This window comes from Microcaecilia unicolor, chromosome 9 (genome assembly GCF_901765095.1).
Source record: "Microcaecilia unicolor chromosome 9, aMicUni1.1, whole genome shotgun sequence".
Lineage (NCBI taxonomy): Eukaryota > Metazoa > Chordata > Amphibia > Gymnophiona > Siphonopidae > Microcaecilia > Microcaecilia unicolor.
In genome coordinates this window covers 168,844,119-168,864,197 of record NC_044039.1, presented here as the reverse complement: position 1 = coordinate 168,864,197, position 20,079 = coordinate 168,844,119, and the positions used below count along the sequence as shown (strand labels likewise).

The 20,079-nt window shown below is 42.3% G+C and overlaps 1 protein-coding gene across 1 annotated transcript in view; it reads right to left on the bottom strand.

Moving 5' to 3' along the window:
* Window positions 1-1,682: 1,682 nt before the first annotated feature.
* SAMD4A (sterile alpha motif domain containing 4A) overlaps window positions 1,683-20,079 on the bottom strand; it is a 348,043-nt gene continuing 329,646 nt past the window's right edge. Inside the window, exons 9-12 of the mRNA XM_030215023.1 lie at window positions 16,304-16,505; window positions 15,458-15,584; window positions 7,712-7,795; window positions 1,683-2,791 (exon numbers count right to left, since the gene is read on the bottom strand). Of these exons, the coding sequence (XP_030070883.1) occupies window positions 2,763-2,791; window positions 7,712-7,795; window positions 15,458-15,584; window positions 16,304-16,505 (442 nt within the window). The 3' untranslated portion in view covers window positions 1,683-2,762. The remainder of the gene's footprint in view (window positions 2,792-7,711; window positions 7,796-15,457; window positions 15,585-16,303; window positions 16,506-20,079) is intronic.

The window sequence follows — 20,079 nt, the reverse complement described above, 5'->3', positions numbered from 1 at the left end:
AACAAAAGACAAGTTTTGTATCCCTCAAAGCCAATACTAGGGCTATGTGAAGGGAAGAGAAATTCATTTAGTTTTCATTTGTTGGCAAATGTGTTTTGATTTTTGGGCATTCTTTCAGTTAGTTTCACACATCCATTTTAGGGGGGACGTTATGAAAGTGGGCCAAAGTTAAGACATGCTATTTTGCTGTTAATCCCAGTTATTAGTAACTAAGTCTCTCCCCTGTTCTAAAATGGCAGGGGTAAGTGGTAAAATAACATGTCTTTAACGGTAGTCCAGGTTGATAACTTCCCCCCCTTAATAGGAATTTTTTGGAACATGCTAAACTGATTTAACATACACTAATTGAATTAGCACACCTTAACCCATCAGTTAGTGCATGTTAAATCAATTTATTTCACACTATCCCCTACATTCTATATAGCACAACTTAAATTGCACATGCAAATCCAGTCATATTCTGGATTTGCATGCGCAACTTAATTAGTTAACAAGCCAGCCAGGACCGATAATTGCCAATTAATAATTATTGACTCTAATTGCACAACTTTCTAAGCATATTCTGTAACATGATGCATGTAAATTCTATGTTGTGCAGTTGAAAAGGGGACATGGCCATGGGTGTGGAATGGGCGGGTCATGGGCGTTTCTAAAATCTATGTGCGCTGTTATAGAATACACCCGGTCCGTGCCTAATTTAGGCATTGGCATTTACACAAAGTTTTACTTGGCGTAATTGCCTGCGACTAAATTTAGTCATGCGGAAAGGCGCTCAGTGTATTCTACAAACCGCAGGGAAATTTGGGCCTATTCTATAAAGTAGGCCTCAATTTAAGCGTACTTTATAGAATACACCTAAGCGTATTTTGTTTCGGTGCTGATTTTTTAGGCACAATATGTAGAATCTAGTCTTATGTTTTTTAAAAGCGCACTAACATATGGACACATCCTACCCAATACCTTATGTCAAATTGTAAACTTTGTATAATAACTGAGCAAATAATTAGGAAAAAACAGACTATGTGCTGGTCATTTCTAATCATGTTTCTATTCATTTATCCCTGGATTCTATGTATGATGTCCAGATTTGGGCACCTAAATTTGGCTATGCACAACATAATTGGCTAATAAGCCGTTAACAAGCAATAACTGCCTGCTAGCAACCAATTATTGATGTTAATTGGCACCAATTAGAATTTGTATGAGCATCTGACTGTGCTATTTTATAACACTTGGCACCCAAATCCCATAGCGGGCAACTCAAAAGGGAGTGAGGGGCATGGGTGTGTCAGGGGCGATCTGAAAACTTGTGCATGTTATTACAGAATACTGGGTCAGCACGCCCAACTTGGGCACCAGCGTGTATGCCAGGTTTCAGCAGGCGTAAGTCTGGCACCCAAGGTTAGGACACAGGAATTGGTGCTAAGTGCGATTCTATAAAGCGCGTGTACCCTTTGAAGAATCACGCTTAGCACCGATCTTTTCCAGCGCTCATTTTTGAGCACCGTTTATAGAATCTGCCTCTTATTGCCTACTATTTGATCTTCTTCCTTTTTTTGAAGCAGATTTGTCTTACTCATTAAAAGAACCCCACTTCTTTTTTTACGTAGAAAGGTAGAAAAATGAAGGCAGATAAAGACTGTATGGCCTATCCACCCATCCATGCCATTTACTATTCCTTCTTCACCCTTAGAGATTTCTTTCGCCTTAAATAATAAAACAGTAAGCTCTGGTTAAATGGTGCATCAGAATATTAAGCTGTAAGTGGCTAACTGGCTGACATTCTGTATCGTGGTAAATCTGTGATGCAGCATCTTTCAGAGGTTGACATGAAAACAGTGAGTAAAAATCCGGGGATGCTTATACAGCCTGCTCCGTCCACAACATGACATGCCATTCCCTTCCTTCAACAACATCCGCCTTCCTTCTTCAGCTTCTTTTCCCTACCTCAGCACTTAAAAGCATTAATACTTTGGCCTACTTAACAATGTCCATATTCCCTAGAGGCTTAGGGTGGCTGCTACTTAAAAAGCAAACCGGCTGCTATTACAAAACAAAAAGAAAGCACGAACAAATGAGAAAACCCCCCCCCCCAAAAAACAACAACAAAAATTCCTTTACAACAGTAATATGAGGAAAAGGCATACCTAAACATTTTCAACACGTATGTACACTTGATATTTGCTTTTATGTAAACAATACACAAATTGAACATTTTTAAAAATTAAATCTCATATAAAGTGAAAAGTTCTTGTATTTTCCTTTTGTGCCATAATGCCACTGACAGAAGCTTAAACTCAAATGAAAGGGGATCACTATGAAATACATGACCTAACTTACAATCTTCTGCATTTATTTTTTTCAGAGGGTGGGGGTGGGGTGTGTCACAAGTCTAACGTTTCTTGTTCAGAAATATGGTTAGAGGCCTGTTACTCCCTCCTATACTTATACCTTGTCGTTAAAGATTTTTCACAATTTCTCATATTCAAAACATCAGCTTTTCATTCAGGAAACTGCTTAAATCTTCAGAATCTTATTTTTTTTAAGTCCAGTAGTGACTAAGATTAAGATTGATGAAAAGAAAAGACACCTTCTGTTTCTCATGATATGTTTGCGAGGAAAGTCTCTATTTTCACAAAGTAAGAGGGTGTGGGAGAGTTACAAACGGTTGACGATTCCATGTAAATCCCAAAGACTCATGACACTGGACCTGCAGCTGTCTTACGTCACGACCAGCGCTGTCACTGTAGTATCTTCATCTCTTAAATGGTAGATGTTCTATCAACACCATCTGAAAATATGCATAGAGGTGTTTTCAGTAAAATTTTAAATGTTATGGCTTAAGAATAAGAGCATAAGCATTGCCAAACTGGGACAGACCAAAGGGCCGTCAAGCCTGGTATCCTGTTTCCAACAGTGGCCAATCCAGGTCCAAGTACCCGGCAAGATCCCATGTAAAACAGATTTTATGCTGCTCATCCTATAAATAAGCAATGGATTTCCCCAAGCCAATCTTAATAATGGCTTACGGATTTTTTTTTAAAGGAAAACCATTTTTAAAACTTGCTAAGCTAACTGCTTTTACCACATTCTCTGACAATGAGGCCAAATATATTCATATCATGTAAGTATTTTTCTCATATAAAAAAGTTGGAAAATGCATTTAGGATCGTATTTTACTTAGCATATAGAAGTTGGAATTGAGATGATTAGGGTGGACTGTGCTCAGTTCTGATGGTATCTAAAAAAGGATGTACTAATGTAGAGCCTTTTCTAAAATACCAGCAGGGGTGCACATGTAAATGCTGGCATGTGCAACGGGAGCAGCCATTTTCTGAGGCTACTAGTTGAAATAATGAACGGCACAGAATCAGCAGCTTCCAGATGGAGGTGTCAGCATCGACATGGCGATTTCACAATTCCACATAAGTGGTGATACTTCCACGTGTAGTTCCCCCATTTTACAAACTTAAACGTGTGTCACCAAAATTAAGCAGCAGGGTCGCATTTTTAACTTGCTTTCATTTTGGAGCTGGATATAAACTACATGGGATTAAGGAGAATGATTCCCTTAGGGCCTCTTTTACAAAGCCGAGCTGCCGATTCTCGGTGCGGCAAATGAGAGGAAGCCCATTCAATTCCTATGGGATTCCTCTCATTTGCTGTGTGGGAATCACTAGCGTGGCTTTGTAAAAGAAGCCCTTAATCTCCCATGTAAAGCCCTGGCCAACACTAGCATTTTTTAAAAAACGGACATGGACATTTTCCCCCCTACACATGTATTCCTTTTGTAATAAGGGGAATATAAATGTAGATTTTAGTCCTGCCCAAGTCACGTCCAAACTATATCCAAACCATGCCCCTTTGAAATCTCTGCATGGTGTAGATCTCCATGTTTAAAACAGGGGCGTAGCCAGACAGCCAATCTTGGGTGGGCCTGAGCCGAAAATGGATGGGCACGGAATTCAGCCCCTCCTGGCTCCCATCAACTCTGCTCTCCCCCTACCCTCAAACACAAAATATTAAATACCCAAGCTGGTGGGGATTCCCAAACTGCACCAGCTGAAGATTTCCTCCTCCTCTGGCAGCCAGTGCTCTTCCAAACAGCAGAAGCAAGATGCCACTGCCAGTACTCCGTACATGCTCAGTGCTTCCGCCTGGTGAAAACTGAGCACGTGCAGAGGGGCTGGTGTGTGTGACAGAGCACTGGCTGCCTAACAAGGAGGAAATCTTTAGCTGGTGGGGTTTGAGGATTCCCACCAGCCACACATCAAGAGAGTCACAATTTTGGGTGGGCCTGGGTGCTAGGCCACTTGTTTAAAAAAAAAAGAGCTTTTTGAAACAGGTATTTACAGGCATATGCAATATGTTTCTAAAACAATGGCCTTGGTATACCAGCCTGGAAATGTGCATAGCTTGCTGTAATTTTAAACACTTATGTAATAACTTTTCAGTTATGTTTAATAATGAAAAGACCTAGAAACATTGGTACTAAGTGGCACGTTTTTGCACATGCTATTGAGAACTGTGCATGCCGTTTTTCTTAAGTTTATAAATTAGCCATTAGAAAAATAGCAAGCTAAATGTAGCTATGGGAAATTTCTTAATAAATTACTTGATCAATATTCAAAAGGGTTTAACCAGACAGGAGAAGTTCCAGCCCCGGCAAACTCCGCTGAGCTGGTTATTCCTGGATATTCAGCAACACTTAACCAGCTAAGGGCAAACTGGAGTGGAGGAGTAGCCTAGTGGTTAATGCAGTGGACTGGGAAACTAGGTTTAATTCCCACTGCTACAGCTCCTTGTGACTGGGCAAGTCACTTAACCCTCCATTGTCCCAGGTATAAATAAGTACCTGTATATACTACATGAACCGCTTCGAATGTAGTTGCAAAAAAACCACAGAAAGATGGTATATCAAGTCCCATTCCCTTCTATAAATTGGACTCAAAAATAGCCACTGAAAAGATCAGTGATAAGCATGATTCTATATAGGGAGTGGGCCCTTCACACTTAGGACTAGATTCTGTATATCAGGTTTAAAAATTTGGTGCCAAAATGAAATACGCCTAGGTGTATTCTATAAAGTACGCCTATATTTAGGTGTACTTTATAGAATAAGCCTAAATTTCCACACAGTTTATAGAATACACGAGTACCCCATCTGCGCAACTAAATTTAGTCACAGGCAGTTACGCCAAGTAAAACTTGGTGTAAATGCTGACGCCTAATTTACTTGCAAACCAGGTGTATTCTATAAGAACACGCATTGAGTTTAGAAACACCCATGACCTGCTCATTTCACACCCATGGCCATGCCCCTTTTTCAACTATGCATATTACAATTTATGTGCATCATGTTATAGAATATACTTAGATCTTTCTGTTTGTAAATTCTAAATAATGCCAATTAGTATCAATAATTGCTTGTTAAGTGGCCATCATTGGCGCTGATTGGCTTGTTAATTAAATTGCATGCACAAATCCAGAATCGTGCGCAACTTAAGTGGCACTATATAGAATCCGGGGGTTAGTGCTGATTCCCACACCTAACTAGGCACCAGATTTACACTTGCTGAAACCTGGAGTAAGTGCTGGCGCCCAGACACAGTATTCTATAACTAAGTGCAGAATGAGTACGTTTTTAATAAGTAATATGTTTAATTATACTTTTGGCATGGATGGTTGTTTATTGTCTATATATTTTTAGTATGAATGTTAGTGTTTTGCAGTGCTTTCCTATCAAATTAATGGATTTCTTTATGCTTTTTTTAATATAAAATTTAGTTTATATGATGCAATAAGAAACGTTATAGTAAATAAATAAATAAACGATAAATGATTTCCTTGACATACCCATGCCCTCCCATGGCCACACCCCCTTTTGAGATATGCACTATAGGAGTTAGGCACCATGCCTTATAAAATAGCATGTAGCCAGATGCATGCGCAAATTCTAATGATTGCCAATTAACATGAATAATTACTTGTTAGCACCCAACTATTGATGGTTATGAGCTTGTTATTCAATACATTTACATACGCATCTCAGGAAAATGCCCAAATTTAGTGCTGTTGAATATGCCCTCTGATTACCAAAGCACTAACTGGCTGGGTTAGGGATGGTCTGGGGGTGGAGCATGGGCGGAGCCAGCATTTAACCATTTACTCCAGGATTCTATATATCGCACTGAGATTTTTGCATTCCATAGCATGCGCATAACTTAGAGCCCTGTTTACTAAGCCGCGCTAGAGGCATGTTAGCATTTTTAGCATACACTAAGCATTAGCGTGCGCTAACCATGTAGATGCCCGTAATATTCCTATGGGTGTCTACACGGACAGCATGCACTAATGTTTAGCGCGTGCTAAAAACGCTAGTGCACCTTAGTAAACAGGGCCCTTAATTTGTTAGCAAGCTAATCAGTGCTGATAATTGGATGTTAACAAGCAATTATCAGCACTAATTGGCATCAATTATAATTTATGCGCACTACTGTCTAAGCATATTCTCTAACGTGGTGCGCATACATTCTAAATCGCATAGTTGAAAAGTGGGCATTGTTATGGGTGTGGAATGGGTGGGTCATGGGTGTTTCTAAACTCTATGCATGTTGTTATTGAATACAGCCACTCCGTGCTTAATTTAGGGGTTGAGATTTACACCAGGTTTTAGTTGGCGTAATTCACCATGACTAAACTTAGTCACATGGACCGACACATGGCGTATTCTATATACTGTGCAGAAATTTAAGCCTATTCTATAAAATTTAGGCGTACTTTAGAGAATCTGCCTAGGCTTTTTCTGTGCTGAATTTTCAGACGCCATATATAGAATCTAGCTCTTAGTGGTGAAATTCGGGCTGCTAACTGGATAAGTGAGTGAATAAAGCTAGGACAGCTAAAAAGGCTGTCCTAATTTTATCCACCATGCTATACGGCAGGGGCGTAGGCAGATTTCGACAGGAGGGGGGTCCAGAGTCCGAGGTGAGGGGGCACATTTTAGCCCCATTGGTGCCGCCGACCCCCCCTGCTATTGCCAACCCTCTCCCCATTGCCGAACGCCGCCACCACCAACTTTGACCCCCCCCCGCCGACAACCCTCTTGACCCCCCCACCCGCTGACAACCCTCCACCGCCGTCGCCTACCTTTGCTGGTGGGGGACCCCAGCCCCCGCCAGCCGAGGTCCTCTTCTTCCGGCGCAAGGCTTCGTTCTGTTTCTAACAATGTGCAGGATATCAGACTCACAGAAACAGAACAAAGCCTTGCGCCAGAAGAAGAGGACCTTGGCTACCTTTGCTGGCAAGGGACCCCAACCCCCGCCAGCCGAGGTCCTCATTGCTGGCTGATCTGCAAGGCTTCATTCTGTTTCTGTGAGTCTGACGTCCTGCACGTACTCACAGAAACAGAACAAAGCTTTGCGCCGGAAGAAGAGGACATCGGCTGGCGGGGGTTGGGGTCCCTCGCCAGCAAAGGTAGGCGACGGTGGCTTGGCGGTGGGAGGGGGGGGTCGAGAGGGTCATCAGCAGGGGGATCCAGGGCCAAATCTATGGAGGCCCAGGCCCCCGTAGCTATGCCACTGCTATACGGACATTGGTCTGAATATCTACTGGACATGCCCCAGAACTGAACATCTGGGGTTAACTCAGCCTATGGCTGTGAGCAGCTTGTGGGCTGGAATGTAGGCGCCTCCAGCACTGGCACACTTACCGCCTAGGGCATGTTCAGTCATACTTAAGCACAACGACTCTAGTGTGTTGTTGATATCCGGTTCTGTCACTGGTAACTGGAAATCTGAAAGTACAGGAAGGTTCACGGGTATTAAAAAGTGTAATCAAAGCCTTGTGCAAGCTCTTTATAAAACATTTTCCACATTTTAAATACTTGATCCTATTCATCTTTAATTTACATATTCTCACTGTCTTTCCTCTAGTCAACACAACATACAGGCTCCTGATGCAGGCACTTTGCCGAAACACGGTGCCGTGTTGAGTCCTATTTTAGCATTGAATAAAGACCTTATTTCTTCATTACGTCTCCTTGGATTATTGGAAGAGTCCTGTTGATCATGCTACTTCCTTGCTTCTACATTGTCCTGTCCATAGCGGATCCCGTTTCTCCACCTTGGTGGTACCCAGCGGCAGGGCTTTTTTTGAGGGGGTACTTGGGGGTACTGAGTACCGGCACCTTTTCCATTGTCTGCCAAAATTGACCCATGACCCCGTTTTTTTTAATTTTTTTATATTTATTTATTTATAAAGATTTATACATTTATAATCAAGCAAATGCTTGTTTAAGAAAGCAATATATTTCAATCAGTTCAAAGAAAATACATAACAGGAAAATAATTATTCGAAATTTCTTGCTCAAGTCCACATTATTGAGACAAGATTCAAGTAATGGAATTATTTATAAACATAAATTTCAAAGATAGAGCACTAGATGATAACAGCCATCATTCCACAGTGTTTATTATATATTAAAGGGATATGATGTTTAAATACCCCTATTTTGCCTTGAGGTAAGGAATGTTGTAAGCTGAATTGGATCAAAAAATACATATTTATTTGCCTGATATCTCACCACACACTTGCAAGGATATCGCAAGTAAAATGTTGCACCCAGCTGAGTTACTGCTGGTTTCATTAAAAGAAAAGACTTTCTACGTTTTTGTGTGTCTCTGGAGATGTCGGGAAACATTTGTATTTTCTGACCAAGGAATGTTTTATCTTTATTCTTAAAATACATGGACATTAACCACTGTTTATCAGGTGCCAGTGCCACTGTAACCATTAATGTTGATAGAGTTACATTTTCATTATCTGTTAATCCAAGTAAATCCGTAACATTCAATGGTTGTTCTTGGCTTGATATTTTTTGGTCACTCCTTTCTTTAACTGGAAGATAATACACTTGGGTGAAAGGAGGGATCAGATCCTCCCTTACACCCAAAATTTCCATTATATATTTTTTCAACATTTCCCTAGGGGATATAACAGTTTATTTGGGAAAGTTTAACAAACATAAGTTATTACTTCTAGCATTGTTCTCAAGAGATTCAGTTTTTCTTCTTAATGAGGTCAAGTCTTTAATCATAGCCTCCTGCTGGGTAAGTAATCTTTTCATATCCAAATCTTTTTGTTCTTCTATCTGTTCCAGTTTACCTATTTTTAAGTCCATGTTGTTTATTTTTTCCTCTTGTTTTAACATTTCCTGGTTTAGTCTATTTATCTGTGGAGTAATTGATTTCCCTAGATCTACAATCAGAGTCCACAAAGAGTCCAGAGTAACTTCTGCTGGCTTCTGCATATCAAAAGAAAGAAGTGTTGGGCCTACCGGATTCATGCTCACAGCATTCCCCACCGAATTCACAGTAGAAATCGGTGTAGCCATCAAAGCTTCTTGCTCTCCAGCCAGTCGATGGTCTACCTCCCGACTTGAACCGGTCTCGCCGCTTCTGGGGGACCCATTCAAAGTCGTCTCTGACGGAGTGCTGCAGCCGAATGGCTGAGGGGGTGGTTCCCTTGTGTCGGGGCTGAGCGAAAGCTCTAGCCCAGGAGACGCCGCCGTGCCTCCATTCGCACCGGCGCGTGTCAGCGGGCTGCCTCCCGGCACTCCAAACACTGCGGTAGATGAAGCTACAGACGTCTGCAAAAAAGACCGGATATCTTGCGAAGTAGGAGCCGATCGCTGCGGAGCATAGGAGGCGGACTTGCCCCTTCGCTTCGGCATCGTGATAGGAAAATCGAAGAGCTGTAGGAATGGTGGTTGCTAGCAGGTACGCTCGGCGGCCATCTTGTCCCCCCATGACCCCAAGTTTTAATGAAAGCGCTCAGGCTCTACACACCAATTCTGCCTTGTCATAGATTCTGTGACTGGTTGCAGGGGGCCTGGCTATTGTGGGGTGGGTCCCTTAGTGATCACCCCACCCCCTGAAGGGTGGCCTGGCATTTGAGTACCGGCACCTTTTTCGCTAGAAAATATGCACTGCCCAGCGGTAATCGGGCAGTGCTGCACGCTGCCTTGGTTACTGCTGGGTTAGCATGGAAGCCCTTACCGTCGGTAAGAGCTCCCTCCAAAATGGCCGCGTGGCAAATGCTTCATTTGCCAAGCGGTCATTTCTTGAAAATACCCCCAAAGACCTGTCTTTTACCCACTGTTGTAAAAGGGGCCTTGGCGGGCATCAAAAACATGCACTGATGCCAGTGCAGGTCCCCTTTTGCCGCAGCTTCGTAAAAGGACTCCTAAATGTCTGTATCATATCTCCCCTGTCCATTTTCTCTTCCAGGGTATATGTACTCAGGTCTTCAAGTCTCTTTTCATAGTCTTCTGGTAAAGACCCCATACTATTTTGGTTGCTTTTCTCTGAATGGCTCCAAGTCTTATGTCTTTGGAAAGATATAGCCTCCAAAACTGAGCACAGTATTCCAAATGTAGTCTTACCAATGACAGGTACAGGTGTATTATCACCTTCTTTTTTTTCTGCTGGTCATGCTATCTCTATGCAGCCAAGCATATTTCTGGCCTTGACTACTGCCTTGTTACATTATTTCATCACCTTGAGATCCTCAGATATTATTATTATTACATTTGTACCCCGCACTTTCCCACAGAAGCAGGTACAGTGCGGCTTACATAGTAAACAGAATTACAATTATTATATTCAATAAGGAGAATATTATGAGCTATAATGTAACATAATAATAGAATGCTTTGAATATGTGTGAATTAACAAGGGAAGGAGTAATGAAGATAGATAAGGAAATGGGGATGGGTATGATGAGGGAAGGATGGGGAAGGGAAGACTAGGGTTATGTCAGGTCGTTTGGGTTAGCTAGTTTAAAGAGATGGGTTTTCAACATTTTCCTAAAAGGTAAATGGTCATTAATTGCTCTGATGGATCTTGGTAATGTGTTCCAAAGCTGGCTGCCCAGAAAGGAAAAGCTGGATTCAGGATTTGGGCTTTACAACTAGTAAAGACACTGTTGCAATAGTCCACATGGGTCAATACTGTGGACTGTACAAGGTTCCGGAAGGTATCCAGGGGAAGATATACTTTCACTCATTTTAGCATCCACATCATGTTAAACATTTTCTTCGTGATGGAGTTGCCTTTTTACTTTTGTTATCAGCTTTGAGCCTAAATTATGAGAGTTGGTGGACTACAAGCATCATATCATATCACATCATGTGCACATCAGCCTATCACATACAGCTCTTTTGGATTTCTGAATCCCATATGCATTAATCTACCTTTCTTCACATTAAAGCTTAACTGCCAAGCATTAGCCCAACCTTCTACTTTTTAATGATAGCTTTTTGTGCTTTCCCCTTTTTTTGTGGTGTCCACTCTGTTGCCAATCTGATTAAAGGCATAATTCTCCCTTTTATCCTTTGGCAATATCGTTCACAAATCAATTGAACAGAATCAGCCAAAGAATGGATCCCTGAGGCATTCCACTACTCATCTTTCTTTCTTTCATTTGAGTGAATTCCATTTATCACTACCCAATTCATATGAACAAAAGAACATAAGCGTTGCCATATTGGGACAGACTGAAGGTCCATCAAGCCCAGTATCCTGTTTCCAACAGTGGCCAATCCAGATCACAAGTACCTGGCAAGATCCCAGAACAGTACAATACATTTTTGCTTATCCTACAAATAAGCAGTGGATTTTCACAAGTCTATCTTAATAATGGCTTATTGACTTTTCTTTTAGTAAGCTATCCAAACCTTTTTTTAAACCCCGCTAAGCTAACTGCATTTACCGCATTCTCTGGCAACGAATTTCAGAGTTTTAATTACACATTGAGTGAAGAAATATTTTCTCCAATTTGTTTTAAATTTACTACTTTGTAGCTTCATTGCATGCCCCCTAGTCCTAGCATTTTTGGAAAGAGTAAACAAGTGATTCATGTCTACCCATTTCACTCCACTCATTATTTTATAGACCTCTATCATATCTCCCCTCAGCTGTCTTTTCTCCAAGCTGAAGAACTAAATTCCATTTAACAATTTCTGATCCTGTTTATCATCTTGAGTCCCATCCTCAAGTCACTCATTTTATTGAATAGCCTCCTAAAGGAACCGCATCAAAATATTTGCTGAAAATCTAAGAATAGCACTAAGTGCCTTTCATCCAGTTCTTCTGTCACCCTGTCAAAGAAATCAATCAGATTTGTTTGACATAATTTGCTTTTGGTAATGTCACGATGCTTTGGATCTTGAAATTTTTCCCAACACCAAGGTAACGCTTAGTGGTCTGTAGGTTCCCACCTCTTCTCTGTTACTATCTTTGTGAAGGGAGACCACACCCACATCAGCCTTTCTCCAGTACTGTGACACTTCCATGGACTTCAAGGATCTATTAAATACATCCTTTAGAGGACCTGCCAAAAGCTCACTAAGGGCCCCTTTTATCAAGCTGCAGCAAAAGGGGGCCTGCGCTGGCATCAGCGTATGTTTCTGACGCATGCAGAGGCCCCCTTTTACCGCCGCGGGTAAAAGGTAGGTCTTTCTTTTTTTAAAGAAATAGTCGCGCGACAAGTGAAGCACATGCCATGCAGCCATTTCGGAGGCAATCCATTTCCGCCACCCATTGAGGTAGTAAGGGCTCCCTCGCTAACCCAGCAGTAACCGGATATGACGGTGGTTCTGGGGGTGGGAAGTACCGCGGGGCTGCTGCGGTAGCCCAGCGGCATTTCCTATTTAGCGAGCGGTAAACCCGCTTTGGGCTTACCGCTGCTTTGTAAAAGGGGCCCTAAGCTCCCCCAGTAACCTGGGATGTATCTCATCTGGCCCCTGGGCTTTGTCTATGTTCAATTTTGCAAGTTGTTTATAAACCTTTTCTTCCATGAATGGTTTGGTATCTGTACGATTCCTATATGTAACTTTCTCAATCATCTGCACACCTTCGCCAGGTTTTTCTTCTGTGAATTCTGAGAAGACGTCAATGCTGAGCAATTTCGCTCTTCCCTCATTACTGTCTACACATTGTCCCTCAGTATCTTTCAGTCTTAGCCACCTTGCTTTACATCTTTTGACATTTTTTCTTCTATGTTTTTTCAGTCCTGATTTCTTTCTTCATCTCTTTTAGCTTGTATTCTTTTTTGTGTTCCTCTTTTTGTGAGCTTTTGTATTTCGTGAACACTACCTTTTTTTCCTTTACTTTTGCAGCCACTTCTTTGGAGAACCATCTCTGGGAAAAGGCAACTAAAGTCTCCAAAAATAAAAAAAACAAGGTTTTAATGAATTCTGTTAGAGCAAACAATTTGTAATACAACAGTTCACCTCCCATCCTTTTATGTGCAAAAATAAAAAAGTTACAGAAGTTCAAACGTAACTTTTAAGGCCAATCTCAACATTTTGGATTTGCTACTTAAGTCGCCTTTTCCTAGAGAAGGTCACATATAAGTTTCCTTTTCCTCTTTCTTTTACTTATTTCCCATACATAATGATCTGTTACCTGTTTGATAGCTTATTTCAGTTTGGCCCATTTAGCCTTTATCAGCTCTTTTTAATATCTTTGTGAATGATATTGCAGAAGGGCTGTCTGGTGAGGTTTCCCACAATTTATTCCTCTGATTAAAGACTCCAAAGGTGATTGCATTGCGGACAATGCGTTTATTTGAAAGATGCTTAAAAATAGCTTTCAGGCTTATTTTCGAAAGAGAAGGGCGCCCATCTTTCGACACATATCGGGAGATGGGCATCCTTCTCCCAAGGTCGTCCAAATTGGCATCCTCAACTGCTTTCTGTTGCGGGAACGACCAAAGTTCACGGGGGGGGGGGGGGGGGGGGGGGTGTCGGAAGCGTAGCGAAGGTGGGACTGGGGTGTGCCTAACACATGGGCGTCCTCGACCGATAATGGAAAAAAGAAGGGCGTCCCTGATGAGCACTTGGGTGACTTTACTTGGTCCATTTTTTGTTACGACCAAGCCTCAAAAAGGTGCCCTCTATATGCAGCCAATCATTTCTGTATAGAGAAGGCACTGATTTATCCTGAGTTTATATCTCTACCCATATTTGTTTAAAAATGTTTACAGAATTTGAAGAATACTTAATTAGCCAAAAACACTCACTAAGAAGGGTCCATGAAAAGCCCATTCATTTGTGAAATATTTTCTTAACAGATTAATATGAAAAGTTACCCAAAACATGAAAATGAATAAGAGCAAATACTGATGAAGCCTTAACTTACAATCAGTCTTAAGTCGCTTACTACAGTGAAATTTTCAGTCCTTGTAGAAATAAAGAATGATGATCCAGCTGCTTGCAGCTTTCCCGCTGTAACCTTAAACCTCTGTGCAGGAAGCTATGCTGGGATTAGCACAGTCAACCTGTTATATATAGGGTCAAAATCCCTCCAGCCTCTGGTTTAATCAATCCAGTAATAATACTAGTGTCAAAAAATATCTTAGTCAGAATGCAACATATGCTGGGCTTTAAGTTTGTCAACCACTAGCCATGCATAGTTCAATAAACAGAAAAGCTTGTAGAAGCACATGATAATGTATTGTGATAGCCAAAACTAAGTACTTTTATGCAGATTTCAAAAGTGCAATCGTAGCAGCCAACATTTTTAAATGATTAAGGGCGTAAGCACCTACGCGCGCCTAGTGTTGTTTTTCTAGCAAAAAAGGTGCAGGTACTCAAATGTCAGGCCACCCTTCAGGAGTGGGGTAATCACTGAGGGACCCACCCCATAATAGCCAGGCCACCTGCAACCAGTCATAGAATCTATGACAAGACAGAATTGGTGTGTAGAGCCTGAGCTCTTTCATGAAAACTTGGGTTCCATGGGTCAATTTTAGCAGACAATGGAAAAGGTACCGGTACTCAGTACCCCCAAGTACCCCCTCAAAAAAAGCCCTGCGCGCCCAACGTGTGCCAATTTCGAGCTACCACCTGGCTACCACGTGGCCCTTGCAGTAATTTCAGTTTTGGTGTGCGTCCACTACGCGCGTCTGAAAAATATTTTTTATTTTCTGGCACGCATCAGCTACGTGCGCCAAGCGCCATTTGATGTGCATAGGTCATTATCGCCCGGTTACCGTGTGAGACTTTACCGCTAGGTCAATGGCTGGCAATAAGGTCTCAGACCCAAAATGGATGTGCGGCAATTTTCATTTTGCCGCATGTCCCTTTTCGGCAAAAATTTTAAAAAGGGCCTTTTTTACAGGTGCGCTGAAAAAATGATTCTGCACGTGCCCAAAACCCGTGCCTAGACTACCGCAGGCCATATTTACCAGCGCACCTTAGTAAAAGGACCCCTTGACGTGCTAAACTGAATATATTACTCCACCTGGGAAACAATGAAGGTGTTTGCTCAGTACTGGGGATGTTCAAGCACCCACTGCACCCATAGACCTGGCACTAATAAGCGAAGTTATTTTAATGTCCTGTGCACTCACATTTCAAGGGAAAAGCAGCAGAAAAATAGCCTGTTCCTACCTGGCTGTTGGAACATCAGCATGGTCTGTGGAGAGGTGTGAACAGGCAGAGAGCGTGTTCTCTGGACAGAGCTATGGGTTCGACTTGGCATACTATTACTTCCACCAGGATTTGCAAACCAGAGGTTCTATTGAACAAAATAAAAAGGGATTACTGTACAAGAAATGCCAGCCAAATGTTAGTGTAGGGCACAAACTGTTTGCATTACAGTCTTCAGAAAGCTCTCTGCACTAAACCCACCGCCGCTTGCCAAATTCAACCATTCCACTATTTGTTCATCTTATATCTTTCATTTTCTGTTTTGCAGCTTCTATTTGCTTTTCTTGTGTGGACGGAGCCTTCTCCGATTTGTGCACACTGGAGATATCATATTCTTTTTGTTCTTTAATCCCCAGTCTGTTCCATTCTGGCTCCTTCTGTTCACCGTTTCACTTTTTAGTACTCCTCTAGACACAAGATATGTAAACATAGGAAATATGCCCTGATCACGCTTACCAAATATACATTAAAAAAAAATAGACAAGTGTCTTAGAGGAGAAACAGCCGTAAAAATCACTCAAAATAATTCTGGCAAACTGTTATTAGCAGAAAGAACAATAGCTCGGAACCCTCAGTGGCAAAGTCGCCTGGGAATAATTCGCAGCAAGTACTTACATGCGTGATCCTGTAAAAATAAGTTCATCAGTACTCTTTAAAATAAGCGTAGCTGCTTTTGCATGAAATCTACCTAGCCTCTTCTAAATGTTCTCCCCATCTTTCGCAAATGTGTGGTGAGAACGGTACAGAAAGGCTATAAAAACGCAACAGTGTTAACAGAGAAGTATGAGAAGCCTGTGAGAAACAAACCTGCCTTCCTTGTTTCAAGAGTGCGGGGTTTGTGGCTGCATTGCGCTGTGGAGCACCCAGAAGTCCACTGGGACCCAGCAGACCCAGCCGCGCTGTTGGAAGGTTTCGAGAGGGGATTTGAAACTGCCGTGGGTTTCTTCTGGCCATCCCCACGCCTACAGATCCAGCTGTTGGCAAGGAGTTGGACTGTCCAAAGCCACGGCTACACAGAAAAACAAGACAGATGAGTCATCTTAAAATCGGAGCAAGAAGAAGCAAACGGAACAGGAATTTAAGAGGCAAGACAGCAACTCAACTTTTCCTCCAGCATTTCTTTGTGTTAGGTTAAATCATTCTGTAGTATAGTACCATGATGACAGATAATAAATGAATATGGAGTCCAAAACACGATAGACCCCTTTTACTTAACCTCGCAAGCGATTCCTGGCGCGGGAATGCCAAAACGCCCATTCACTTTGAATGGGCTTCGTTGGCATTGCTGCGTGGGAATCGCTAGTGTGGTTTGGTAAAAGAGGCCCTAAATATGTTCTCTAATTTAAAACAGGCCTTTACTTACTAGGCTGCAGTAAGGTTTGCAGTTACTGTATATAAATAACCAAAAGTAATGCACAAATACCTGCAAATCTTCTGAATTAACTTTTAGGATGAAGGTGTTTCCGGTATTACTGGGAGGGCTGCCATGCAGTTAAACGGAGAGAGTATTAACTGCATGGCAACATCAGGAAATATTTTTTTCACAGAAAGGGTAACGGTTGCTTGGAATGCTTTCCTGGTGGAAGTGGTAGGGACAAAAAAAACAGTGATGGAATTTAAAAAGGAATGAGACAAACAAGGAGAATCTCTACACAGCAAGAGGACGGGATTTCTGCTCAAAGCCAAACATAAATAGCTTTCATGCTTCAGAAAAGCATAGAGAGGAGAAACTTGTGTGGACCAGCAGTTACAACCCTAGACAAAAGAGGGGATAACCTGTACGAAGCAACAGTTACAATCCGAACCACCTTGCTGGACTAGATGGGTATACAAGTCTTTATCTGCCATCATTTACTATGTTGCTATGCCACTTGCCACTGCGATAACATGCAATGAAGTTAGCCACACCTCTTCGGGCAGCATTAACTGTTCTGAATTATTTGCTCTCTAAGAGCAAATGCGTGACAATGACCTATGTGTTAACTGCACCCAAAACAATAGTAATTCCCATTTTAAACAACTAATGCAATATAGTAAATAGTCCCCTAACAGTGTTATTGATAATACTTAATAAATGTAACTAATTTCTAAGAAGCATGTTCAGAGTTAGATAACTAAATAGCCGAATGGTTAATGCAGTATTCTGAGAACCAGGGGAACTGAGCTTGATTCCCACTGCAGCTCCCTGGGAAAGCCACTTAACCCTCCATTGCCCCAGGCACAAACTAAGTGCCTATATATAATATGGAAACTGCTTTGATTGTAACCACAGAAAGGTGACATATCAAGTCCCATCCCTTCCCTAATGAAGTTGTATTATCTCTATTAGCCACAAGGTGGCGACACCTGCTGATCATGTAAATTTGCAGACACACAACTGTAAGAAAAACTATCTCCATGCTTGCTAGCTTCAGTTTTGTGTAAACCATCACCAGCCTGTTTTGGGGAATTCTAACTCCAGAGTATGAAGCAGCTCATGTTTATTGCTACACAGATAGACAACACATGTGATGATTTCAGAAAGGGAAAGTACATATATACATTCCCTTTTTAAAATGTATGATTATACTTGCTCCCAACAGTGCAGAAACATATGTAATTTTCCTCCTGCTCAGTGTGAAGCAGGCATACAGAGACTTGTGTTTTGGACTTCCAAGTTGTACAAAACCCAAACTCCAGGCAACTTAGTCTCTGGGAATAAAAGGATATGCAGCATTGCTTCCCATATATCTACACATGAATACATTGCAGCAAATTTTGCATAGCCAAATTTCTATGTGCTCTTTGGAACTCTTTAACATATTCATTTCAGTAATGTTAGTTGGTGTGTGTGAGGCAGTGACTGGCACAGTACAAGTGTCCCTAGATACAGTCCTCACTCAGCTACATGGCGGCAGGCGGCACTAGCCCTGCTGTGTCAGAGGCTGAACTGCAGAACCAAAGGAGAAGAGGCAAGGTTAGGCTGCCTAGTCGGGAGGGAATGGCTCAACTGTGAGCAGGGAGAAAAATGCCCTCTGGCAGAGCAGAAGTGGAGGCCCTGAATGGATGAGTGTGCCTGCCCTGGAGTACAGGTTTCTATACTTGCGTGTAAGCCTCAGCAGCTGAATAAGGTAGGTTAAGCTTATTCAGGAGCTTTAAATGAATCCTGCTGACTACTATGGGAAAACATTGCATGACTGTATAGACTGTGAGCTTGTGATCTGTCAGCTGCAGGCCTGTGTGGAGTTGTGGTTTGAACCTAAAGAGACATTGCTTTTTCACCCTACTGTTCCTGTGAAGTAACAGGGCGGGGTCAGCATTTCTTTAATAAAAGGAGTTTTTGCTTTCATTTTCCCCTTGTCTGACTACAGCCTCCTGTACCTTCTTGGCACGCAGTATCGCAGTGTGAAACCATCATTCATAGTTCAAGGTCCAATTAAATTGAGGTTTCCACACTATCCTTCAAATATAACTCAATTCTCTAATTAAACATTTGTGGGTCTGACACACTATAACACTTTTTTTTCTGGTCTGCAGAAAAAGACCATGATGAATCAGATCATTTGTGAATAAACAGTTCTTTTTAACTAATGATGCATTTAGTATTGGATTTCAATAAACATGGAAAAAAAATCAACTGAGCAAAAAAATGAACATGACTTAATTTCACTTAGGTTTCTAAAGTATTCATATTTTTATGTCTAGGTCAGAGGCGTAGTCTACTGGTTAGTGCAGTAGACTGTGTGAATCAAGGGATCTAGGTTCAAGTCCCACTTCAACTCTTTGGAGTACAGGAGTAGTCTAATGGTTACTGCAGCGGACAGAAATCCTGGGAAACTGGTTCAACTCCCACTGCAGCTCCTTGTGACCCTGAGCAAGTCACTTAACTCCCCATTAGCCCAGTTACAAAAACTTAGGTTGGGAGCCTACTAGGGACAAAGAAAGCACCTGCATATAATGTGCACTGCATATATCTAGTAAAACTATAGAAATGATTAGTAGTAGTAGTAGACTCAATGCATTCTTTCTAGCAAAAAAGGTGCTGGTACTCAAATGCTAGGCCACCCTTCAGGGGTGGGGTGATCACTGAGGGATCCACCCCACAATAGCCAGGCCCCCTGCAATGAGTCATAGAATCTATGACAAGGCAGAACTGGTGTGTAGAGCCTGAGCTCTTTCATTAAAACTTGGGGACCATGGGTCAATTTTCAACAGACAATGGAAAAGGTGCTGGTACTCAGTACCAGTGACGTAGCTACATGGGGCCTGGGGGGCCTGGGCCCCCATAGATTTGGCCCTGGACCCCCTGCCAATGACCCTCTCGACCCCCCCCCCCTCCCGCCGTCACCTGCCTTTGCTGGCGGGAGACCCGAACCCCCGCCAGCCGAGATCCTCTTCTACGTGGTGGACGTCAGAAACAGAAGGAAGCCTTTTGCGGAAAGAAGAGGACCTCGGCTGGCGGGGGTTGGGGTCCTCTGTCAGCAAAGGTAGACGACGGCGGGTTGGCGGCAGGAGGGGGGGGCAAAGTTGGTGGTGGCGGCGGCGGGGTCGGCAATGACGGAGGGGGGGGGGTCAGTGGCGCCGGGGGGGGGGGGGGGCTAAAA